The sequence below is a fragment of the Oxyura jamaicensis genome, chromosome 11, assembly GCF_011077185.1.
Source record: "Oxyura jamaicensis isolate SHBP4307 breed ruddy duck chromosome 11, BPBGC_Ojam_1.0, whole genome shotgun sequence".
NCBI classification, from domain to species: Eukaryota; Metazoa; Chordata; class Aves; order Anseriformes; family Anatidae; genus Oxyura; species Oxyura jamaicensis.
The window spans coordinates 14629724-14656456 of record NC_048903.1 but is presented as its reverse complement, the minus strand read 5'-3'; the positions used below and the strand labels follow the sequence as shown (position 1 = coordinate 14656456).

Sequence of the window (26733 nt, the reverse complement as noted above, 5' to 3'; positions counted from 1 at the left end):
ACACGACAATTCTTGTAAAATGTTTTGTTTATTTTTATTTGCCCATATATTAAACAATGTTCAAGTTAAAGTTCTGATCTGTTAGTTTTTGTTTTTTAAAATAGCCAGCAAACTGTGGCCATATTAAGACATTGAAAATTTAGTTACAAATATGCAGTTAACAAGATGACACCTAATCCATTTGACAAACTGTTGATGTTGTTGATTTAAACTGTACGTCTAAACAACAAAGAACACGAAAGCTTAAAGATATTTGAGGTGATATGGAGACTTCACCAGGTTAGTAGAGGAATCCTCTCCATGAAATGCCTCTTGTATTAAACTCCAGAGCAGAACTTCAGTGCTAGGACTGCACTGTTTCCATGTTTCTCATGGGCAATGCAGAGTAGGTCAATGGTCTCTTCATTTGGAGGGAAACTAATAGTTGGTGTAACTATCACTGCACTTTCTTACCCTCATACCTGTCCAGGATGAGTCCATGAGGAATGAAAACTCTTTCTAAGTCTTCTTCATAATGCTTAGGAATACAGAATAGGTTTTTATTGTAGCCACTCTCTTCATCTTTTATCTTCAATTGAAAAGAAAATAGCTAAGAGGAAAGACAAAACCATACAGGAAAAAAAAAAAAAAAAAAGAAAGCCTTTCCAGTCTCTGATAGTACTGACTGTTTATCTAAGACAACTGGAATGTATAAGCATCATTTTTTATTTGGAGTACAGAAAAAGCATGTCTAAGAATAATCTGTGACACAATAAGCAGTTTTAAAATGATGCTTTCCCCCTACCCCCCAAGATTCCTGTCTCTATTGCATGCTGCATAACTGCAGCTTACATGCAAGGAGCACAGCACGTGTGCTTTGAGCAACACCCCTACACACCCCAATCATGATACTTTTCACTTTATTTAATGTGCTTCAGCCTTACAATTTGCTCTGGAGTTTTAACTTGGGGTTCTGTTTGCACAGCAAGCTAAAGTTCAGCTTTGCTGCCAGTGTATTTAGCTTCCTCATACAGTTAATGAGAGGCATCAGAACTGATTCAGCTCAAGTGAGGACTGAGCTTTGTCCACGTTAGTGTAAATATTGAACAAAACTAATCTTGAGGCATACAGATATGCCTAGTGATGGTTGCTTATATTTACCCTAACAGCACAGTTGAGTATCTTTTCTTTAGTTAATAGCTGTGCTCATTAAGGCTATTTTGAGAAAATAAGAACTACTACATTAGTAACTTGTTTGCTGCTATGTGCAAAGATTTATTTTTTTAAAAAAACACCTACTACTGAAAGTTCATAAACAGAACGTTAAGGATTGCATCAGTGTGAGCACCACATCACCATAGCAACATGCTGCATATACCTTACAGGCTCATGAAAGCATTTGTATTGTGGCACATGCTAAATAATAATGCAGCATCCCCTTATAATGATATAGTCTACTAACCCATAACAAAGTCAATGTGAGTTTTTAAATCATTACACCTTGGGAATTAGTTGTTTAAGTGGGATTCATTATCATTTGCTGTTCAGTTACTGATGTAGGTAGATTTCTTAGTTTTAAAGTGGGAAAAAACAAAGTACAGCAATTATGTACAGTGAGATTCATAATCAAGTATTGTTTTTTTTTTTTTTCACAGAATGAAAGCATATTAATATAGGTATATTATAGTCAAATACACGATGCCATCAGTGTGTAAGCAATTGAGGTCGTCTGTTCCTAAAGCCAGATTTTCTCCTGAGCAAATAACAGAAACAAGGCATTTCATTAGTCAATATTTCCAAAGTTTTACTATTTTTGCTGAAACCAACTTCCCCCCATCCCCAAAGCTCCCCTCAACTCCACTCAATTAAATAATGAGATATGAACATGTTATATTTTCTTACCTGCAATCCAAAAGCCATAATCTTACTTAAAGCTATATTATCAGAGAATGCGTTGGTGTTATTATTGCAGCTTGCCTTACTTTATTTTTGACCTGCTTCTAAAAGGTCAGAATTGCTGTCCTTACTACAGGAAGCATTACTTCCTTCTATTAATACACTGACATCACAATCCCAGGTTCTTACTTAATTAGATTAACCCAAAATAAAATAGGCATTAGTCCTCTTGCAACCAGAGTAAAGATTGTGGAGAATGAGGGAGATGCAAAAAGGAAGCATGGGAATTAAATCAGCTAGAAGGACTAGGTAGGATAGATTTTTTTTTTAATTGAGAACACAAGTCTGCAAATTGCTTGTAGCAGGTGGTAATTTAGTGGCATATATGTAGAAGGTAGTTTTTTATACCAATTTCTTACACAACATTTGTACATTGACTTGCCATCAAAAATCATTTGAATAAACAAAGCCACATTTTTAAAGATGACTTGAAGCAGACATCTGCAGCTGTTGAGACATGGTGAACTCAGGTCATCCTTCTGTAGAAAGAGAGGGTAATAGTTCCAGTACCATGCTCTACATCATTCAAGATCAAATGACATTGACATTCACTGTAATCTGATTATTTTTAATGTACCAAACTGCAGTATTATCTAGGATTAACCTGAAAGTCTTAGATTTTAAAAAATTAATCCTACTAACAAACTGAGCTAAAGGCAGCTTGCATACAATACGTTACAGAATGTTCTTAACGGATTGGGTACATTTTATTAATTCAACTAGTTCAGTGTTTTCTTGGCAGGGGGTGGTGAGGAAGGGCCTGTTAATGAAAGAAGATTTTTCTGTGTCTTTGTAATCTTACAGAAGCTCTTCAGATCATGGCTGATAAAACTTGAGATGATGCAAGAATGCTCTTTGAAATGGATTAATAGGTATAACCACATTTGTCATTGATGCGTTAATTAGCAGTACTATTTGGAAATAATGCCTTGAGACTATTTGGCCCCTATTTTTATGCAATTAGCATTACCTTCCTTTTATGAATTCTGTATTGTTTTTCCTACCTTATACAAGTGAACTCACTATGTTGTAAAAAGACATGCTGTTCTAATTCCTAGCATAAGACACTCCTTACTAACAGGTAGCAAATCAGGTTCAAAAATCTCCTCAACAAACTGCTTCTTTGAAAATAAATGAACAAAAACCATACATGCAAGCAGTAATACAGCTTGAGCAGACACACTCCTTTACTTATTCACAGGTGATAAAATGAAGGTAAACAGCAGCACTGCTGAGGAACACTTACAAACGTATATTACCTTTATAAGCTTTTGTGGAGAAAAAAAAAAAAAAAAAGAAAAGAAAAAAAAAGGGAGGCTCCCAGGCTTATTTGTATGTTTTCTTTTGCTCACTTAGCCCTCTCCTGGGCTTTTGAGCACAGTGTAGTTTAGCTGTCCTGAAAGCATTTTGGTGCTCTAGAGAGCCCTGTCAGGATGATGCCACAAAAGAACACTTTGTGCTGCAATATCACCCTTACTGATCCCCCACATATCAGTCCTACAGCTTTATATGACTGGTTCTAGGAATTAAAATCATTAAAAAATATATTTACCCCCAAAAAAGACATGTATAAGTTTCACATTTGTTTATTGATTCTCATTGTGTTATTTGCCTCAAACAGCACGTAGTGTAGTTTTGCTAAAATCAACAGTATGGGTGAGATTATTTGTTTTAAACCTCTTTGGAGGGGGTAGTTATTGGTAGTATCATCATTTGCAAGTTCCAGCAGTCTAATGGTGTTTGGAGCACAGTTACTGAACTTACAGTGAAGAAATAAATAGTGTGCATATCAGATATGATCTATAACACCCAACTTTGAACAGTTGCTCTGCCATTTAATTAAATGCTTTGTTATTCCCCATACTGTGTCATTTTTGGCATACTTAATCTCTACATAGGGTAACTTTAGAACACATTGCACATTCTAGGTGGCCTCCTGTCTGAAGAGGACACCTAAAAATATCCGCAAGTGTAATACGTATGCTTTTCCATCTTTGTTAGAAGACGATCTCTGTTATGTAGATTACTTTTATAAATCCTTGAAGTAATTAATTGAGGCAAATTTGATTCCATGTTAGTCCTAAAGTCCCATTTAGTCCTGTTTCAGAAAAGGATTGCAGAAAATCCCTCCTACTGACTTTATTTCTGAGTTTTTACTGCATTGGGAATGTTGTCTGAGCTACAAATAAACAGTGACTTCATAGCAATAGTCCAAATTAAGGAAGGGCAGAAGAATGTCATTCATAAGGGGCATATGAATGTATATGCATGTATTATATAGTTATATTGTTATTAACATTTCTTAACAAATACTGGCTGCTCTTCAGAGAAACTGACAGCAAAAGTGGCTATTGTGATATTGCTTTGCAACGTGGATGTCAGTTCATCTGGAATGAGATTATTCTTATTAAACAGGGGAAATAGTTCTATTCTACTAAAACCCCCTAGATGGAAAATGCCAAATGGGCAACCGTATAGCCTCCAAAATCTTCTGAAATTATTTATGAGGCATAGTCAGGTCAATAGCCCATATGGGGAAACAAAAGATCTTGGAAACTTTAGAAGACTTGGAATAGAAAAGTTTAGCACTGGGAAAAATATACACTTTCATTAAACTTTAAGCTGGTTCAAGAATCTTCATCTTAATGTGAAACTCAGAAAACTACTTCCCAGATCATATTTATTTGAATGAATTTAAGATTCTCAATAAATTCTGTAAAGCCCCAACAGTAACCACATACCACTATCACCAGGCAATTACTTGAAAATCCAGTCAGTGTGTTAGTGGTCTCAATTAATATTGGGCTCAAAGTTTGCATTCTGAAAGTCACTGCTACAATGGATGTTTTCATTGTCACATTCTGAAGAAATAAAAATTTACAGGTGAACGGTTCATACTAAGAAAGCCCTTTGTTATTGCTGAGCAACAAAAATAGAATGTAGCCAGTTGTCATCCAAAGGTAGGCTCTCAGTTATAAGTAACATGATCATCCTCCCACAGAAGAGAACCAACAGTTTAAGTATACATATATTTGTTCTGTATAGGAACCCTGAGTTCAACATTCTAAAGTTAAATGTTTTGAGGAAACCAATGCACCAAACAAATTGGGTATCAATATATCACCCTCCTCTAAAAAGCAGGATACTGAAAGTGCCCATAGGTGTAGACCGTACAAACAGCCTGCAGATTAATTTGATCAGCACTGATAGTTTGGTAAAAACAAAACAAAACAAACAAAAAAACAAACAGCAACCAGTCAGTACAGAACAATACTGCTTTTGTAGTTGTATTTATTCTCTGAACTATTGACTCAAAAAGTAGCTTTTTCAGGACATTATCTTGCAGTTTATGTACCTCTAAGATTGCTAAGCAGTCCTACATTTTCTTACAGTTTGGAGTAACTGTTCTTAATATTGCTCCAGTAATTTTAAAGGTACTCAAGAAACAGAAAGTAGTTAAGGCCTGTCAGGCATTTTTCTTAATTATTTTTGATCAGGAAGCAAATACATGACATTGGATGTGTTTTACAACCGTTACATTACATTACAAAACCTTACAAATAAAACGTCAGAGAAAGTGTCCACTAGAGGGAAGCCTCTACCACGGAAGACTACTTGCCAAAAGGGAAGAAAAAACATTTTATGAAAAAACTTGCTAGACTAAGAATCTCTCTGTTCAATTAATACATATACAGATCTCCCACTGAAATACAAATACAGCCAGGTAATTTAAAACAGCCCTTTAAAATATTTAGACCAGTTTCTGAACATGTATCATGGTGGATTACAGGCAAGCTGCTCTAATTCGCCCCACTCGACCCATGGACTCTGTTCTAAGCAGCTGATAATGCCTTAAGCAATGTTAGTCGGTGACTGATGTGTTATTGGGAAATCTGATTAATATGCTGTGGAAATATCTCAACTTCAGTAATTTGGAGTCCATCCTAAATCTGTTTTTGTTGGACACTTGAAGTCATAGATAAGACCAGCTGGTAAATTGGTTTGCTAAAAAGCTGTTTGGAAAAACACACAACACATCTGTGTCAATCAGTGCATGTTTACAATTAAAAATAAGAAACAATTTCACTATGTTAAGTCTTTATTATACTTCTTGTAGTCTACTCCTGGAGATCCTATAGCTCCTTTACCTAAAAGGTTACATAGTTATGAACTTGGCTATTTTCTGTGTGGTATGAAGTGTGTTTTTTTCTGTGTTTTTTTTTTTTTTTTTAAATGAGGCAGAAGAGTCATCTAGGTCTTGGCCAATATCAATGAATATCATGCTTGAAAATGTCTCCTGCTTTAACAGTTCTAATACCCCAGCATTAGGCAAACACAGACTGATCAATGGCAGAACTTGAAGAAAACAACCCAGTAAAAAGTGACTCAGATTTAAGTTTGAATATTTGTTGTAAACAACCCAACAAAATAGACAAATCACAGTTCTGAAGACTTAGACATTTTGATCGCTGATATGGAGGAAATGTACAATATTTATTAACAAAAATTATTAACAGCCATGAAGTAAATGTTGAAGTGACTGCATGGAGGAAACCCTTATATACTTTTTTTTTTTTTGCATTTATTCTGTAGGTAGGAAAAACGTTTCAGTCTCTCAGACTGCCTGTATCAGAAAGTCATTTTGAGAGAGAATCTGGTTAGGACTGGGGAAATAGAGCACAGAGACAAGGAGTCAGGACTCCTGGCTTTTATTCACAGCTCTGACACAGAGTTTATTTGCTGTATGACCCTGGCCAATTTATTTTCCTGACTGCTCCTGTTGTACCTCTGACCTTCCTATGTGCCTGCTTTTCCCCCGTTGTCTTCTGTAATGAACTGACCTTAGTTTTCTGAGACTTCCCTCCTGTGTGCTGTGCAGGTCATTGTTATTTTTGGGAAAGTGCCGGTTAAGAAACACTGTTGCTGTCATTAGCTAGTGGTCAAATTAATGATTTGAAAAAGATTGTTATCTTTTTACTTGAATGTTAAAACATGGTAGTTCTAGTTTAATGTCAGTGAGCAAACATGAGTCGTTCCAGAGCTGCCCTAGTGTCCAGTGTGTCTCCCCCTTAAAAGCTGGCTGTATTGTTTTACCTAGGGAGCAATGGGTGGTCCAGGAAGTGCTCTGCTTTGCTCTTGGGGAGCAGGACTCATCTTCACTACAGAGATACTTAATAAAAATATTTGTTGAACAATGGCTTTAGCTGAGTATGTGATCACAGCTGTTTTATTTTAGCAATGTAACAGTAATAACAATTAAATCCATATTTCTCCTTGGGTATTTATTTTCCTGAATTCATTCTTAGTGCAGTGAAAGAATTTGGTGTGAATTGCAAAGTTAAGATAGAACTGCATGTAGTTGATTTAGGATTACTCATATTACCCTTGTGTAATTATTCTACTGCTAAAGACCTTAAAATGCAATATAAAAAAATACATACCAAAGAGATTCCACAGTTTAAAATACTCTAAAATTCTTCCCTTTATTTTATCTAATCACTATTTTTCATTGTTAACAATGTTCTGTTCTGCAAAACCATGTTCAACTATAGAAAAGCTAAATGCCATCTTCCCATAACAGTGTGCAAGAAAAATGTAGACTATGCATTTTGGCAAAAAAAAAAAAAAAAAGATCTTTTAAAATGCCATGCAATTACCATAGTCAAATAAATACAGCTCATCTCAATCTTGATGTTATAAAACCAGCTATTTCATTGTTGCCAATGCCTTTTGTTGAGACATTGCTTAATGAGATGAGACTTTTGTATGCTCTTGCTTAGGAAAATGTTACTGCTGCTACTTCTGTTTGCTTATAAGCAATTCCAGTAGTTGTCAACTTGTAGTGAAACCCATTGCTAGGGTACATTAGCTGTGCCAGCTTGACCTCAGTCTGAAGCAGAAATTCAGTGCTGGTCTGTCTTTAAAAAGATGCTTTCATAACACAATGGAGGGAACCAAGAGAAAGCTTCTATTACTTATTCCCATGCTCTCAATTCTTTCCTCCATCAATCTGATAGCATAGGTGACTTTGGAAGGTTTACATTATTTTAAGTGTGAATTTGATAGGGGTGCTGCACTGATGAAAAGTCAGTGAATCTTGGTAAATGTGTTGTATGCCTTTTTCATACTACTGAAAACTGCCTTCTTCCATTTCCACCATTCAAGTTCCATGCCTTCACTCTCCTTGCAAGTCCCCTTGTATTCTACTAATGAGACAAGAACAGTCCATGTCTTCACATCCTCTTTTTCAATGAGCTCATTTCCACCTGGTTCTTGGAGCTCATAAACAGTATTACAGCTTTCGCATCATAAAAGCTTACTCAATCTCTCTCATCAGGTACCATCAAGTCTGTTCTTCCACCCCTTCTAATTTCTCTCCATTCACTGAGTTAACTCCACAGGAAAATGTCAAGGCTCTCATTCTTTCTACACTCTTGGCAGCTTTTGACCTGGTTACTGTCTTCCTCCTTGAACACTTGTCCTTGATTTGCTTTTGATTTCATTATCTCCTTCCATTCAACATGTTCCAAGCTTTATTTTCTCTCGCATTTTCTGCTATGTGGGAAACTATAACAAAAATAAGCAAGATCTACTTCCAACATTATTCACTTTTATCCCCATTAGAGATAATAAAAAGTCCTTCTTTAACTGGAAAGCATTGATTATACCTTCAATGCACAAACTGTTTAAATAGCTTGTTGTATGACTTGAATTTTTGATTCAGTTCTGCAGTAGGGTGAAATACAGCCTGTTGGAATTACTGTACTCAGTTATTTCTAGTGGAGTCCTCTGCAAGCAAAAACTTCCAGAGACTGAGTACAGAATCACATCTCTCTTCTGAACATATACCCTAATCCAGGTAATTACTTTTTCCTTCAGCCTTACACAGCCTGTATCACAAACTGGCAGATTTCTTATATATTTAATACATACATTTTGCCAGCCTAAAAATAAACATGGCTTGTTCATGGTACTTGACAGCTTTTATTGAATCAAGACAAAGTTTGAAAGATGTTATTTTGGAGGCTTGTGTTTAGGTTTGGAATTCTTTCAAGTAAACCCTACATTGTTAATAAATTAAGTTTCTCACAGAGCATCCTTAGGTATTTTTTTTAAAGGCAGCAATTCTGAAAGAAAATAAGTTGTCAGCACTGACATTTCTGAAATTGACTTATTTGCCCTTTCAAAAACCTTTTGCTAGTGTTTAGAAAGTATGCAAGAAAGCAATCATCAATGTAACAGAAGTTACACTTCAGCTCTGCTTTCCTTCTGCAGTCATCATTCTAATCTACTGCAAGGACAGGTCTTGCTTCTGTAATATGTAAAATATAGTACAGGTTAAGTCCCATCATACAAAATTGTATGTGAAATATTGATTTATTCTAGGCAACACTAACATTTTACATAGGTCAAAAACAGATATTTGCTGGAAGCCACCTCATCAAAATCAGATACTATTTTAAAGAATTTAATCAAATGAGATATACAACTCAGCATCTCTACAGATTCTACCTTTGTATTGACAGCCAACTTCTATTTTCAATTCATTATGTCTCAGATTTTCAGGCCTAGGTATTTAAATTACTTGCATGCCCTCTTTAATCTGACCAGAATTTGGAGAAAGAGTATGTAGTTTTGTGGTACACAGATAATAGTGGGATAAATAAAAGACTTTTCATGAAACACATTGTTTCAGAGATCTCTTATGCTATTATAATGGCTTCAATCTGTGGGAAAAACAATAAAACTAGAATTTGAATCGTTGGAAATTAATGCAGTTCTACTGTAATTAATTTACATCTGCTTTAAAATGTGTACACTGACAATTAAACCTATGTCATAGTCTGTGTAAAGACTGGAATTAATAATAATCTATACTTAGCCCCAAATAATACTATTTAAAATGTAATAGTTAAAGGTTGTGCTTGTTTATGTCAAATTGTTGTATTTGAAAGAGATTAATAAAGTCTAAATTGTTCATGTGTAAACAGTTTTATCTATGTGTATTCATCAAGTTTTGATTCAGGGCTGGTATCGCTGTTATATGCCCCAAACTCAGTGAAATTAGTTTCATGTTCATTCTCATAATGACAATGAGTACATTGATATACTCAGTAAGACCAATTCAGGTTTGTTTTCATTTCTTCTAGAAGCAAAGAGCAAAAAGCTTGAATGTCATCCACATGCTCTTACAAGCCTGTTAAAAGGTAAGAGCCACACAAGTTTTTATGGTACAATGGACATAGCAACTGTTTTTTAGCTCTGTTCAGCCATGGTATATCACAATGCAACTAAAAACCATGACTAAAATTTACCATGACTAAATATTACTGAAGGCCAACAGCATACATTCTTTGCACTTTAACTAGTCTTTTCCTTATTTGAGTGTATGCCACAGCTGATAAAACTAATAGCAAAGAAGGATCCACCTTATTATTGTGCAATGCCCTCATGTGACATGGCAACTTTTCTTTTTGCTTTGTTCTTCTTAACATGCATTTCAGAAAGTGAGAAAATGGCATCCAGCATTAACTGAAAAGAAAAAAAAAAAAGATGACTTTGTAGAACGAAAATATGATGCAGTGGTAATCACAAGAAACCAGAATGCAAGACTGTGGGCTCAGATGCTGGCTGAAGATCACTCAGTCTAGCCACAAATCTAAAAATGCACCACTGTATGGTAAAGCTGGAAAATCTCATACATCTTGGCTTTTACTAACAAAAAAGAAGAAAGTTAAACTCCTGGAAGACAGCTGTGATAATTTTGGCCATTTCCAGACATGTTAAGTTTTCATTATAGTAATTATTCTTTTAATTATCTTCTTAAGCAATTCCCATTTTAAAACATCCACCACGATTGGCTTTTCAAAAAATTATTTTAAGCAGTAGGGGTCCAATTTAGGAAAGCACAAAAGTACGCATTTAAGACTATCCCTTATGAAGTCAATAGCTAAAACCATTCTTAGATTTAGACATGTATTAAAACTTTAGTTCCAAGATTGAAGACAGACTGAAGACATTAGAAAGATTCAGACACAGTAAACTTGAACCTTTGCAGCCTTTCATCTTCTAAATGTACCTCTGTGACAGCTGCATTGTGGAGTGGTAGAAGGTAGGGTTGTCTGGGTATCATTGGTAGGAACAGAGAAATTAAGATCTTTGAATTTTCAGTTAAAAAAAAAAAAAAAAGAAAAACCCAATTTTCTTCCTCTATTGATATTGTCATGCGTTAATTTACTTAAAATGTAGTGAAAATAACATTAATCTTTGCTGAAGTCCTGTAATTTTCATATGCTATCCTGTTTTTTTCAGTTGCCTTCACATAATACCATCAACATGAAACATACTTCCATGTCATCTTTGAAACTACTACAATAGTTGACCATCATCTTTTGTATGCTTATTCTATCAAGCTTATTGCAAGCTTTTCAAAAGTTGATGGAATACAACATACTTTTACCTCAGCAAAGGGTACTCAACAGCTTGAGTACTCCAGAACAAATTGAGTTATCAGGATATCTGCTTTGCATTAACACTTAATTTCAGCTTTGAAATATATGCAAAAGTAAAAATAGCTCTGTTTCTCACCTGACATTTGCAACAGAACTGTTCAGTTTGTTTTCTAGGTCATATGAAAATGTGACATCCGTTAGACATCAGGGAAAAAGTAAGGATCTTAGAGCTGTGATTAACCACTGATATAAAGTGTAAACTAGCAAACAGTAGGTAAGAGAGCAAGGATCTGTGATCATACTTCTCAGGCTTTCTCCTTGCCAACTGTATTGCCTTTTTAGTCTTAATGAAATCATTTCAGACTTTTGGAAGGGAATTTACTTTTATAGTCTTTGATTATATTCAGAAGGGAGCATGAAAGTCCATCCAAAATCGTATAATAATGAGAATAATAAAGAAACTGCTAGTAAGAGCATGCAACAGTGAAGCTTTCGTAAGGATAATATGGTACACATAGTCAGTCAACACAGAAAAAAACAAGACAATCTCCTAAAGAAGAAGTAAGCTTTGGACAGCTAAGAGGTAAAATACTGCTCTTAAAAAGCTGTGTCAGTGGGCTCAAAGCAAAGACTTCTGCATTGAGTTATAACACACAGTATGTTGTTATGTTAAAGTGTATTAAAAAAATAATCCATGATCTCAAGTTGTGTTTTATATCTGGAAGAAACTGAAAAATAGGCTGCCAGGGAGAAGTAAGAGACTGACAGCTGCTGACTGAAGGACAAGCAGCTAAGTGCAGTAATATAACAGGCAGGGCAAGGGCCTCACCAGCCAGAGCTTAGTCCTACAGTACCTCAGTGAGGTGAGCAAGGCAGGTCTGTGGATGGCAGCTGGAGTCAACCAAGAGTCCAGATCATCTGAAAAGGTTGCAGTGGTGCAGCAGGTCCAAGGCTAAGTTAGGAAGTCAATCCACAGGTCAGATCAAGCGATGATCAAGCAACTCCACAGCAACCCAACAGATCCAGCTGAGCTGGAGGCAGGCACACTTGATACAGGTCAAAGAGGGACTGAAAGCCCCGTCTTGAACTTATATGAAGCCCCTGGGCCCACAGGCAGAGGGTGTGGGTGGAGGCTCCAGGTGAGACTGGTCATGGTCATTAAGGCCTATTGGTACACCAGAGCACAGACACAGCCTATGTCTGCAGGAGGCTTTTTATTTAAAGAAGCCCAGAAAAGTCATGTTTAGAGTTAACAGAGAAAACTACTTGGATCCTCATCCCCATATATGTTGGGAGAGCACTAGAATGGTTATCTTACTGTAGGTGTATTCAGATAGAAAGTATTTACATGTCTTACAAGTATCTAGTGAACTACATACCTCCCAGACATTGTCAAAGATGTCATTTATATTCCTATTCCAAGATTTTTTTTCTTTGATCATGCTTCAGATAGATTAGGAAAAAGACCAACTTAGTCTTTCATTAGCATTTGTTTTCTCTGCTGTAGATTGTGAACTCGTGATACAACATAGTCATCTACATGAACTGTTGTGCTTCCTGCATCTGTGTACAACAAACTTTGTGAAGAATTTGGGGGACATTACTTGCTTTCCCATTTTTACTTGTGTGTTAGATTAATGATATAGACACGGGATTTGAATGCATACTAAGTAAGTTTGCAGATAATACTAAATTAGGAGGAGATGTTGACTCCCCCAAGGGCAGGGAGGCCTTGCAGAGAGATCTTAACAAACTAGAGGGCTGGGCAATCACCAACTGCATGAAATTTAACAAGAGTGAGTGCTGGACTCTGCACCTGGGATAGGGCAACCCTGGCTGTACGTACAAACTGGGGGACAAGAGGCTGGAGAGCAGCCCCATGGAAAGGGATCTTTTTTATTATTTATTTATTTATTTATTTATTAATGGCAAACCGAATGTGAGCAAGCAGCATGCCTTGGCAGTCAGCAGGGCCAGCTGTGCCCCGGGGTGCCTTAGGCACACCTCTGCAGCCAGCTGAGGGGAGGGGATTGTCCTGCTCTGCTCTGTGTTGGTGTGGCCTCACCTCAAGTGCTGTGTGCAGCTTTGGGTGCCACAGTATGAAAAGGACATAAAACTATTAGAGTGTCCAAAGGATGTGAGCACAGGTGGTGAAAGGCCTGAAGGGGAAGATGTATGAGGATTGGCTGAGGTCCCTTGGTTTGTTCAGCCCAGAGCAGAGGAGGCTGAGGGAAGGCCTCATGGCAGCCTGCAGCTCCCTCACAAGGGGACAGCAACAGGACCTGAGGGAACAGTGTGGAGCTGGGACAGGTGAAGATCAGGCTGGGTGTTAGGAAAAGTTTCTTCAGTAAGAGGGTCGTCAGGCACTGGAACAGGCTCCCCAGGACAGTGGGCATGACACCAGGCCTGCTGGAGTTCAAGACGGGTTTGGACAATGCTCTTCAATGTATGGTTTAATTTTCAGGTAGTCCTGTGTGGAGCCAGGAGTTAGACTTGGTGATCCTTATGGGTCCCTTCCAACTCAGGATATTCTATGATTCCTGTTCTATAAATCTATTATCTATGTGAATTATTCAGGATAATGGAGATCTGGGATTATCAGGTAACGGAAATCAGACATCGTATAGGTATTGTGAGATCTCAATGCAGAGATTCCCCAGGAACTCCATGTTTGGTTCAGTTTTCATGCAGTTTAGCAGTGACCCTATTAGAACTGGGCTTTGTGCAACCTCTCTGTGTAGCTCCACTTCTGAGAGCTCATACTAGCTCAGACCCGGTGTAGAGAAACATCCAAGAAATCCTTTTCCTTTTATTGGATTGCCAGCCCAGAGACACAGCCATATGGGAAAAATGACAAATTAGAGAAATAATTTCCATTGGGGGCTGGAAAGAGGCTTCCAATGCCTCCTACAACTTACTAGAATACTGCAAACTTCAACATTGAAATAGTCCTATATGCAAAACTTTCTGTAGCACCTTCCGAGTAATATAATATATGCAAAATAGAATTTCAAAATTGGTATCTAAAGAACAGGAATAAATGAGTATATCCAACAAATAATTTATGTGGTGACCAATTATTCTGTCAGTTCTAAATGTAACTTGTCACAAAGTATGACATGAATTTGTTGTTCCTTTTCCATTGTTTACTTCAGGGCTTATTTGAAGGTAATAAAAGGCTTTTCCTTCTTTTTGAAGCATATGTCTGATTCTTGGATTTTGGGCATAGATACTAATTTGTGTGCTTTGTTGATCATCTCTGGAGAAACTGCTTTATTGCTATCCAAAGAAAAGAAGACTCAGTGTTACAAATTTTCTCTCACAAGCCTGTATTAGAGGGACTGACCTAAAGTGCCTTAGTCATAGTCATAACTTTGGGACACATTCTAACACCTTTATTTAACTGATATTGCAGATGGCTCCAGCTGTTTACTCACTGCATATGGAGGTAATCTGCCTGTACAACATTGTGTATAGATGGACCCTGTATCTAGTCTTATAAAATTGGTTGCAAATCCTGTCTGAAGAGCAATTTATCTGCACTATGGACAAGCTGCAGTGTTAGATACATTTAGATACATGCCAAAGGCAGACCAGGGTCTTCTCTTGTTCCAAAAGCTAAAGAAAGCAAGTAGTTTTTTTTATCAACCTTTGAATTATTTTTTTTTTTTCTTGTTTGGAATGCTTACAGAAGAAGAAAATTAGGCCATACTTCATAGTGGTATAACTGTGAATGCAGTTAATTAGCACGAGGAAAAAATGATCCTAAAAGTAATGTTGGAAATGAAGCATGGTTGAATAGATGATAATGCTTTTGCTGGCTGTGCGACAAGCCCCAGTACACGATGTCTAGTCTGTAGTTTCCACCACTGAGCAACTCCTTGCAATAATTCATGTAAAACAATACAATTTTATCATTCTTCCAATAAAATTAACTACAAACTGGGCTTGTAGTGCAGCATTTATGTGCTGGCCTCTATGCCCCAAAGGTCACTGCATTGTCTGCATAAAATGTTTGAATCATTCCTGAAAGAAGAGTAATGGGATGAAAACATCTTCACTGGATGTGTTTGTTTCCCTAGAGTGTAGGAGCTCTCGAGTATTTAACCATAGCAGTGTACCAGATGGTGAGCAGCCAAGCCACAATAATGGGATGAGAATCTCTAATGTTAGCCTTGGCTTCAGTCTTACTTCCATCTGCAATGTAACAATAGGTTTTCAGCTTCATTTTAACTAAATGGTTTTATTTCCTAAACCAAATAATGTGTCTGTGTTAGGATAGTATGAACTGCCATCGCTATGCCTGAAAATCTGGTTCTGCTGAAATCAGTGGCAAGACTACTTAATTTCAGTAGAACTGAGACTTCATCATTCATCATTTAAATGTCAAAATGTCAAATCACAGCAGCAGACTTCTGTGCTTTGAACAGTATCAAAAGGATTCTGGACATTCAGCATTAGCACTGACAACATTGAAATTAGGCCTTATCGAGAATGCCAGTATATGAACCTTCACTATATGGTTATCTTTGTGCCTAATCATTTACAGTTTTAAAGGGGTTCATAGCACTTCTAGTAGACAAATAATTCTTAAGCCTCAGTCTTTGCAGATAGTATGGGAATAGAGTTATTTTTTTCCCTAGGATATACTATGCTAGAAGAGAAAAGTTCATTCTGAGTCTTCATCCCACCATTTAGAGAAGAAATACAAAGTGGAATTCATGCAAAAATATCACAAAAATGGAGGCAGACTCAACTGAAGGCTGGTCTTGCCAACCCAGACAGGAAGTACTGCAGTCACTTTGGCACAGTGCTCGCTCCCAGCTTGCTGAGTCAGCTGAGAACAGGGCATCCATCCACTCTCCTCTCTAGCAACACACACACTGATGGTGTGGAACTTTGGCAGTGGTAACGTGTATCACGTACATGGAAGTGTTGTGAGAATGCTAGTTCTGCAGCTAACAGAATTTACCTGCTATCCAGCTTAGACAAGGCAAGTGGTAGGTGTAAGGATGACATCCCATTGGGAAAATACTGTCATGAACAACAACTATTTCTCTCTTTGCCCATCAGCTGGAGTTGCTGTTTCCAGATCATGATAAAATGCTTTACTTTTGTTTTGCAGCAGAAATATTTGCATTCCTACATCCTGTCACACACACAGTCACAAAGACACTTTCATTGCTGCCTCTTCAGTAGAAGTCAAGGAATAATAGCAATATAGTAGCATCAATATACTCATAAAAATAAAAGTTATTATCAGTGTAGGAAGAAGGTCATTCTCTCTGAGCAAAGTTATTTTGTGTGTTAACCAGCAAAATCACATCTTACCTAAATTTCTGAAGTAGGGGGAGAAGGAATTCTGCTTGCTGTATAAAATTTGAAATTGTTTCCCTCTGAATCATCTGGGATTCACAGGACTGGAATGACTGGGTCAGGAGAGGAGAGACCATTCTGGTTTGGCATGAAAGGAGAGAGAGATAAGGGACGTGGAAAACATTGAGATGTCTGAATAAACAACAAGGGCCAGACCTCAGCTGGAGTAAATCTGAAAAGATGCAATGATTAATTCAGTGACATCTACTTTGGTTTACTCTAGGCCCATGGGCTATCCAGGGATTGACTGATCTAAATCACATAGCGATTCTCTTAAAATTTATTCAATCAATAATTATTTGGTGCATCTAAGTGACTGACTGTCACTTTGTGAGGCTTTTTAAGAACTGAGATTACCAAGAAACCACAGGATTAAGGGTAACATTCTTTTAGGCTGTTTGGTGTCAGTGGTGTTCTTTTTTCTTTTGAGGTTTACTTTGTTCCACAGCTGTGGTTTTATTGAGAAAAGTCTTCACTTTACATCTGTTTTTTCCTTGCCTATTCCTCATGATATATGTTGGAAAACATAATTATGTTAGCATGTTGCAAGTGAAAAGTGTGTGCCCTGTTGAGAACCTTCCCCCAGCCTAGCTAGAGTGCCGGAATCCCAAATCCTACTCAGACCTCTGATTTTATAAATAGTGGGCAAAGTACAAAAGGCAAAAACTAAACAAACCTGAACATAAGTCTAAAAGCTATATCCCAAACAGTCCATAAATCAAATGATAAGATTCCTCAAGATGAAAAATTCATGAAGCATGTCAGTTCACTTGGTAGCATGTTGGAAATGTGCCTCCTCCTGTAACTGGTAATCAAATCCACCTGAACTAGTGGTTTATGACTTAAATAATGTGAAATATTTTCCGGTTACTGTAATAGAAGCTAGATTAGAAAAATCAAAAAGAAAGGCTTCACTACTCAAGAAAATAAGAAGAGAAAGTTGTGTTTTCACAGACATTTCCTTTGCAGTAAATCAACATTTGCCTCCTTTTTGTGTCCTCTTCACTTATGGGGGAAGAGTTTACCTTTTATTTATCAGAGGCAGCAAGATATTTCTGGTCTTGGAAATGCTGCTGTAAACTAGATGTCTCTCAAATGGAGTCTAATTTCTCATTACCTTCCTAACCTTTCTACCTTTGCTGTTTCCAAAATGAGGAATTTTGGGATGCAAGTTCGGAACTGAACTGCATCCTTTCAGTCCTCTCTATTTAATCAGCTAAGAACATCTGTGCATTTTTAACAAAGACTTTCCAAAGTGTTAGTGATCCATTGAATATTTTTCAGTTGGCAAATGGCAAGTATACCCAAATCTGAGCCTCAGTGCATGTTTTCTTGAAACTTCATATTTTTCTTTAATTTTTTAATGGTTGCTTGTTGGTAGGAGACAAAAAAAGCTAGCTACAGAGAAATACTTCTTGTGGTGGAACTTTATCATGCAAAACTGGATGAAGTGCAGTTAACATAATGTAGAAGAGATGCTGAGCACAGCTCGTCCACAGAAGCTGCAAGCCTCCAAAAGAAGGCTGCAGTGTTATTCTTAAAATTCATTGCCCTTTTAACTCTGTTAATTACTCCCCTGAAAGAATGCAATTATTAGCACAGTATATTGTTTGCCAGATTAATGAACAGAACTTAAGCCATACTAAAATCTCTCATTGTGACAGCAAAACTGAAGGAATTGATGCTGTGAGCTCTACATCACGTCAGCCTCAAAGGACTGGAAACTGCTAGTGGTTGTCTCATTTAATCATAAGAAAACATGCAGTATCACAGGTATCAGTGTATGGTAGTAATTGTTTATTGGTGATTTTTCACCTGTAAGTATCATATTTTACTTAGCTATTTATTTGAATATTTTGATTTAAGTAAACCCTTTAATTAGATTAAGGTCTGAATTAGCTTTAATTGCCTCAAATTTCTAGGTGTTAGTTTTCCAGTGAACTGAAAAAAAATATAATATAGCTTGAATAGGAGAGAGGCATGGAGTGAAAGATGTCTCAGGATCCCTGAAAACATCTGCACTTTTACGTAGTGATAGGAGAAAGCATTATTGCTGATGCATGAAGAACTGATTCATTTGGAGAGAAATACCTTTCATTGGCAAATGGGAAAAAAAGCCTGTTTTCAATCCACTATCAATGTAAGTTAAGATCAATCATGCAAACAATTATACTTCAGGAACTACCAATGTGAACAAATATTTCCATTATTAAATATTGAATGTATAATATGGAAATAGGCTTCAGGCATCAAAATCTTAAAGGAAAGGCTGTACCCACACTTCTTTGTCAGTTGCCTGCTGTGGTGGTACTATTTGGTTCAGATATGCTCTGCCTTGCTATATCTCATGAGGGACTACAAAATGTATTCATTAGAAAATCTGAGCAAAATAATAATAATAAAAAAATCTCCTGCAAATTTTGCAAATAAGGCAAAGTAGTAACATGTAGCAAGCTCTTTTAGTTGTTGTTGGTTGGTGTTTTCTTAGACCTTTTACAAGCTTTGGTAGGGACATATATGAGAAAGGGAAGTTATGGCACCTCCAGATCTGATATATTTAAATTGAGTGAAAGAGTGAAAATATTTAAACTGAGCGAAAGATCTGTAACATGTAGTCTGTTTTATCATCATGTGGATCTGTGACTATAATCTGCCTTTGGAAAGGGACATGATATAAAGGATGATATAAATGTAAATTTGTATAAGTTACTTTTTAGTAAAAAAAAAAAAAAAGTATCGAAGCAGATTTTATAGCAATGAAAATTGGCTTAATCTTTACAATGCCAAATGCTCAGTCCAAACCCAAATGTTTCTTTCACTTTGTTAGGTTCTACGGACATATTTCCCAACCATAATTTATATTATTAAGTACCGAACCTTGTACTATTTAATTGAAATATGGTATCACTTTCCCCTGTAATTTTTAATTTCATAGCCACTTGTATTTGTTTTGTAGAACAGTGATGCTGAGTCAGATTTGTTCAAAGATAAATGCTTGGAAGGAACATTTCTGGAGGAAGTGTTTCCATTATCAAGGGATATGTTTTGATGTAGACATGTTAGAGTAAATCTGAATTCAAGAAAAGAAAGAAAGAGCAAACTTCTAATCTGTGTGGTGGTATAATGGGCTCAGGTCAGGTCAGAACAAAAGCCCATTTGGTTTCATTTGTTCATAGTTCATACGACTACATTTCTGGTTTTTACCTTTTTACATACAGAAGTCCCAGTCTGTTGACTTAATTTCTAAACCACTATGCTGAGAGGGGGTCAAGCAAAGAGCCATCTCTTTCCAGGCCTGCACACCATTTCAGTGAACTTAAAATGATGTCAGCATCTTCAGGAAATAGAGACCCAGAGATATATATGAGTAAGTCGGGGCCTGCAGACCTGTCTGCTGTCATCTGGACCAAGTCCTTATACGGCTATCCTGGGCTTTTAGCTTACTTACTTACGTCTACCAATGAACCTTTTAATTTCTTTTCTTAAAAAAGACTCCTCATCTCATAGTGAAAGGAGCAAAAATATAATCAGAATTTTCACTTCTAAATGTTTTTTGTTTGAAAGAAAACCAGCGGTAGATGATTAAGAACGAAACAAACATACAGTGATACATTCCCAGATATTCCACTGCCAAAATTATTTTATATTCAGGGAACTTATAAGCCAAATGATCATCTTTGTGTTCAAAAGCCTTTATTAGATGTTTCTTCAATGAATTTGTTCAATTCCTTGCAAACCCTAGCAATCTTCCAGCATCCACATCCTGTGGCAAGAAATTCCATGAGGCAGTCTTTTAGTTTGATGACTGTGCTGCTATTGTATTTCTACAATGCATGGAAATTAACAGTTCTGTTACATTTTCCTGCCCATTATCTTAACACAGGAAATCACTCAGATACTGCTCAAAGCACTAAGCAAGATTCTTGGCTGATACAAGTTGAAATCAATGGAACTGTGATAATTAATGAAATTGTTTGATGTTGCTGCTCTGCCAGTGCTGTCTTGAGTCTGAGACTGAGGTCTTTTTTTTCCACCTTTTCACACAACTCACCTACAGAAATTTCCATTCACTTGGCTGCGTGCCACTCCACTGGTACTCCCAGGAGGAAATAACTGGGTGAGTCCCCAGGTGTAGGGAGTGCTCATGGGCAAACTGACCTTCTGGCAGGGCTGTGCCTGGCCTGGTGATCTAATCTATTCTGTTTGATTTTGGAGTGCTTTCAAATGGCAAATATATAGGACATAAGGTGTAAATAAGTCTTTCTTAAAAAAAGATTTTTTTTGGCTTAATGACAGATTACATCTACAGAAAGTCTGTGTTCTGGTTTGACCTGGAGATTAAGTCCAGGGAGCACTTTAGGCTACAATAAGATCCTTGGTATCTCTCAGGTCAGATATATATAGAAAAGCATCCCATTTCACAGAATTCCTCCTTTCTACTCTGGTTTCTTCAGGATGGAACTTCCATTTCATCCTCATCACATACATTTAGGATGTAACTATGTACAGGGATAATAATGCCTTGAGAAGGTGCTCTGTCAAGGCAGGTTCGTTCTGTGAGATGCATCTGGAGGGCTCTCTTAGAAAGCCTCATTGATGACACCAATGCAGATAGCACCTTTGTAAGTGGAGTTAGGGGTGGGAAGAGCATATCACTGTAAGCATATTTTGGGCAGCTAATACTTTAAGCATTTCATGCAGGACTGCATAATGTATGGATAGCTAGGTGCACAACACTGACTGCTGATAGACTGCCACTGACTGCAGCATCAGTATGCTTAATGCTGGCTAACTGCCCAAGGATGTAGTCTTTTTGGACAAATTTTGCAGCATGTGATGCTATATTTTGAAGCAGCTATTGACCTGGATCATAGCTGACTGAAAACTAAACACTTACCTTTCAGCCTGGAAGTTCTGCCTTCTATTTTACAGAAACTCAGCACATAAGTCCTACTTGTCTTGCTTCCTCGTGGTTTTAATTGCTTTTAATTATGAGTATCAGATCAACTTTTCCCTTTATTTTCTCAGCAGAAAGATACTTGTGGAAAAATATGTTCCTGATATCTGGCTGTGGGATGGATCATATTCCAAATACAAAGGATGACCTAGTTTCAGTATGTGATGTGGCAGTTTTCCTCAACTCTGACCGTATTTCAGTAGCACTTAGCACCCTCACCTAACTCCTGTCCACAAGCTTTTTCCCACTACAGGAGTGATCATTTTCAGTACAAAAATATCCCTAACAAAATGACAGATTGCCCGCATTACTGCTTTTTAATGAAGCAGACTCTCTAATGTAAAATAATCAGCGTGGTTTTTGGTTTGGCTCAGAGACTTACAATAAAATATTGAGTAGTAAAATGGTAGGTCAGAGATGCCTGAGTAATACTAAATTGTGCATGCCTATCACATTTTATTCCTGTAATTGAAGTGTTGCTCTGTTCTACCTTATAGCAGGAGCTGTTTACCTTATTGGCAAATGTCCATTCCAGGTCCTATCTCTGCTGATTTTCAGAGGACAGGGCTCATTATACCTTTGTTTCTCATTTATGGTAATAACTTGCATTTTTAGTTAAACTTGGACATCTTGTACTTTCAGCTCTGGACACCTTTGGTAATGCTTTCTGTGGCAGACAGGATGAGGGCTTTCATGGTGCCTCAATAACAGACTGCCTAGTGACAGTCCTTTAAGACACCATGTAGATGACAGAGTGCCACACTTGTCACTTAGTTGTGCACATGAATGTTAGCTACGGGGATTCCAAGGAGCTTCTCTCACTTGAACAAACAATAGCACTCACCGAACTGTTGAAGTAGGAAATGCAGTTACCAAGGTTGTCATACAGGTCCTAAAAAATCATGGCAAACTTTTAAAGCTGTTTCTGGCTTAAAAGACTGTTCTATTTCTTGAAAAAGGGCTAGATCAGTAGTTTCATGTTCAGTCCTTAGAAGTGCTGAGTACATTCAGTCAGTAACTAAGATCCATTCTGTCCTCTGCTTGTAAATTTTTCAGAAATATGCAAGACTAAGTCTTAAGTTAAAGCCTCATCAGTTAATACATACATACATACAAGGACAACTTTACAGGAACCATCTTGTGAAAGCCATTTTAAAGATTAAATTTTGTTGAAAATCTTTCAGTGGGGAAGACTCAATTTTTTTGCTCCTTCTGTAGACGTACATGGATTATTAAGCAGCAGAGGGAAAAAATAGGTTCAACTATTGTCTATTTAATGACTCATATGTTATGCACATTGTTGAATGATATAAATGCAAGAAAAATAGTAGAAGTTTGCTTATTCAGATGGGAAGAAAGAAAAATGATAATAAGAAAGTATTTGCACAATAACAAAGGAAGCAAAATACTTGGTGATTTGCAGAACATTTCTCATGTTGTCAAAAGGTATGGGTCATGACCTCAAACATTAATAAGCATTTTGTGTCCTTGCTCCATACCAGTGGCCACGGAAGCTCTTTTGTTACCTTTTTCTCTCATGTTCAATAAGATAATATCACAGTAAAATACAAGACCTTTGTGTCTTGTTGAGAACCATGCAGGTGGCTGAATAGAATGCTGTATGCAATCTGAACTCAGTTTCTGGGGAGATGATTAGTGTCAAAGGTGCAGAAAAGAAGTGGGCTGGGGAAGCTGTCTTGGGAATTAGGATAAGAAAATGCCACAGGCAACAAATTATGCAAGTGGTGGAAGGGAAGATGAGTGTGGACTTGAATTTTGAGTGGACTATATAGACAATTTTGGGTGTAGTGAGAGAGGAGAGAATAAGAAATAAAAAGCACTTACATAGATTCAATATATATTTATCTTTTTGGATCCTCAGAACTTGAGAGCTCTTCTCTCTTGTTCCTCTTTTTTTTTTTTTTTTTTTTTTTTCCCCCTATAAATAAACAAATAACTCATAGACTGCCAAACTCCAATGGTGCCCGCAAAATCTGTCTATTGGCTTTAGTAGAATTGGAATTATCTGCACATTTTTAGTTTGTAAGTACTGCAGTGCAATAATGATTTAAATAGTTTTATGCCTAAACTGACTGTCATTGAGCCATTTCATCCTGTTTTATGACCATTGTATGTTTACAGGTTGGATGATTAAATGCGCTGTCTTCTGCTTTTCAGAATGTTTCATTCAGTCTGCCTTACTATGGAATCCAACTATTTTCTCAAGCCATATCTTTTAAAAAATTATTGTCTTCATTCCACCTTATGACATTTTTATGTTTGACCTCATTTTTTAACAATTTACGATGAATGTGATTCTGTTGCTTCATAAAAATTATTTTTTTTTATATAATTTAGCCTGATGCCCTAAACAGCACTTATACCAGCACTGATGCTGAGGTCTAGCCATTCTGATCATCAGCATCAGTTACTGTAGGGCAACTCCAAAGTAGGTAAGTTTTGTGCAGCTCATATTGACTCAGTAATGTGTCACACAAGGAATTTGAACAAAAGCCCAGTTTTCCAGTATCTGTGGTTAAGGCAAACTCAGACTGGGAACAGATTTGAAGTGCACTTCTGATAACTCCTATCAGAGAAGGAAAACAGTGAATGTCCACTGTTTTCAATTATGACAGTCAACTTTTTATTTCTGAATTAATTTTGAGTTTGAAATTTTGTTTGGTCTTCAGTAAGTCCAAATACCATCCATATTTTTTTATTCTGGTTCTTCAAGGTCCATTAGGACCTTGGGTGTATAGTTTTTTGCTGTGGTTTTGTTATATTGGGTTGATTTGTTACTTGTTCTTCCCTTACAGAAGAGTATGTGTACTTCCTATATCAGTTGATGTTTGCAAAGATGTATCATTGTAAAAAATCAAATTAATTTGTTTTGTTTGAGGGTTTTGATGAACATGTAATCTAGATGTTAATAAAGAACAATGAGCCATGAGGGTTGCTGTATATTTCTCTCTCTGGATGATGATTTTTTTAAGACAACACATTTCAATTAGCTATTAAAATGCTTTGTTGGTAGCTTGAAGAGCATATACCATGAACTCTTGAAAATCTCTTTCTTCATTGTACTCATTAAATTATGTTTAAAGATCAGGCCATGTTATCTTGACAGTGACATCAATGAGAGATTTACATGGTTGAATCAAGCAACGTTTGAGTCCAAATTATCCCAAATAAAAGGGTAGTTTGGTGTAAGGGTAGTTGAAAAAAACTCCTCTTAGGTTTATTACACTGTGAGGTCAATCTTAAATTACTTGACTCAAGCAGATTCTTAAATAAAGTCCAAGAAATTTAATGGAGAGACTTCCAATTGGGGCCATTGGGCATTTCTGTTTTTTATATAATGGAGAGGATTTCAGTGGCTTAGTGAGCTTTGAGTATGCAAAATGTACATGCCTAAACCTATATTAACATACTGTTGTATTTCACTAGTTTTCACGTAAACATCTTTTCAAATTAAAGCCAGCAGAAGACCTTTCTTAGTTGAAAACCTTTAAGAAACTTCTGACCCAAAATTTCTTTTTCTTAGTTCAGTGTTTGTTGTGTGAAAAACAAGACAATGTTTTGTGAGGTGAATGGCGTATATTCCATGTGAATGATTATGCGGTTGTTCTATACAGAACATTTTCTGTGGATTCAGCCTAATGAAACATATGCTTCCTATTATATCAAATACATTTTTTAACAATAACCATTTCATCATTATGAAAATGTTTAGATGTTTGCTTTATAATTTATATCCTTCTTTCAAATGTCACCTCTTAAAACTCATAATCATTTTATGAAAAAATATTTCAGCTCTTTTAACAATTATTGCTGAAAACAAAGGAAACTCAGTCATATATGTATTCCATCCCAAACTGTGTTTGACCTCTTTTAGAACTAATAGATTATTTTTTATAAGAATAAATAAATAAATAAATAAATATATGTAACATTCATCAACTACTCAATTCCATTATTCTTCCTTAATTGCCTTCTGCAGTTCTGTCTGTGTCTGCTATTCTGTCTTTCTCTGGTAGTAAAATAATCTAGGAGTCTATTCAGCAGAAGAGGAATGAAGCATACAAAGGACAGAAGTACGCTCTGGCTTTCTTTGTCTGTAAAGTAGTTGACAAGTGGGATATGCAAGGCAGGAGTGAAGCACATACTGAAATAGTGTGTGAAACCTGGGAGTTTTCACTTCATATTTAGGAAGAAAGGTAAATTATGCTTTAGGAATTGCAAGTTTCTCTTTTCTGGCATGAGTCCTCAGGATTTCTGATAGGAGGTTCAGGAATACGCATTTTGTATTTTTCCCTCCTTCCTTTATTTCTTTATTCTTGTAGGTCTTAGTTCCCACTTTACTTAAAGGGCAATGGGTCAAGACTTTCCACTTTTGTTTCTACTTTGAATTTTGTCTTCACTACAGTTGACTGCAAAACAACTTTGGTGTGGTCTCACCAGTGCTGAGAACAGGGAGATGATCCCTCCCCAACCCTGCTGGCCACACTACTTCTGATGCAGGCCAGGATTCCACTGGCCTTCTTGGCCACCTGGGCACACTACTGGCTCACGTTCAGCCAGCTGCCAACCAGCACCCCCAGGTCCCTCTCCACTGGGCAGCTTTCCAGCCACTCTTCCCCCAGCCTGTACGGCTGCATCGGATTGTTTTGACCCAAGTAAGCACCCAGGCTGGATGCCATGCCACTGGACTCAGCCCATTGATGCAGCCTATGCAGATCCCTCTGCAGAGCCTTCCTACCCTCAAGGTATCAGCTGCAAACTTACTGAGAGGGTGCTCAATCCCCTCATGCAGATCATTAATAAAAATGTTAATTAATAATTAAGTAATAATTAATAAAAATGCTAAACAATACTGGCCCCAGTACTGAGCCCTAGTGAATGATTGTACGGGAACATCCTCAGTGAAACATACCGCATGAAACTTTTGTCTTTCCCTGGAAAGTGAAAGATACTGTAGTAGAGATCCACTGTTATTTTTAAATAGCATCTTAT

At 36.9% G+C, this 26733-nt stretch overlaps 1 protein-coding gene across 2 annotated transcripts in view; it reads right to left on the bottom strand.

The window, feature by feature from the left end:
- The window catches only part of LOC118172791 (hypoxanthine-guanine phosphoribosyltransferase-like), a 7275-nt gene extending 5147 nt beyond the window's left edge, over positions 1-2128 (bottom strand). Inside the window, exons 1-2 of one of the 2 annotated variants that reach the window (XM_035336913.1) lie at positions 1882-2128; positions 463-568 (exon numbers count right to left, since the gene is read on the bottom strand). In XM_035336913.1, the coding sequence (XP_035192804.1) occupies positions 463-568; positions 1882-1899 (124 nt within the window). In that variant the 5' untranslated portion in view covers positions 1900-2128. Of the gene's footprint in view, positions 1-460; positions 569-1881 lie in introns of both variants that reach the window. The other variant, XM_035336914.1, reaches the window with a different exon arrangement.
- Between the last annotated feature and the right edge of the window lie 24605 nt (positions 2129-26733).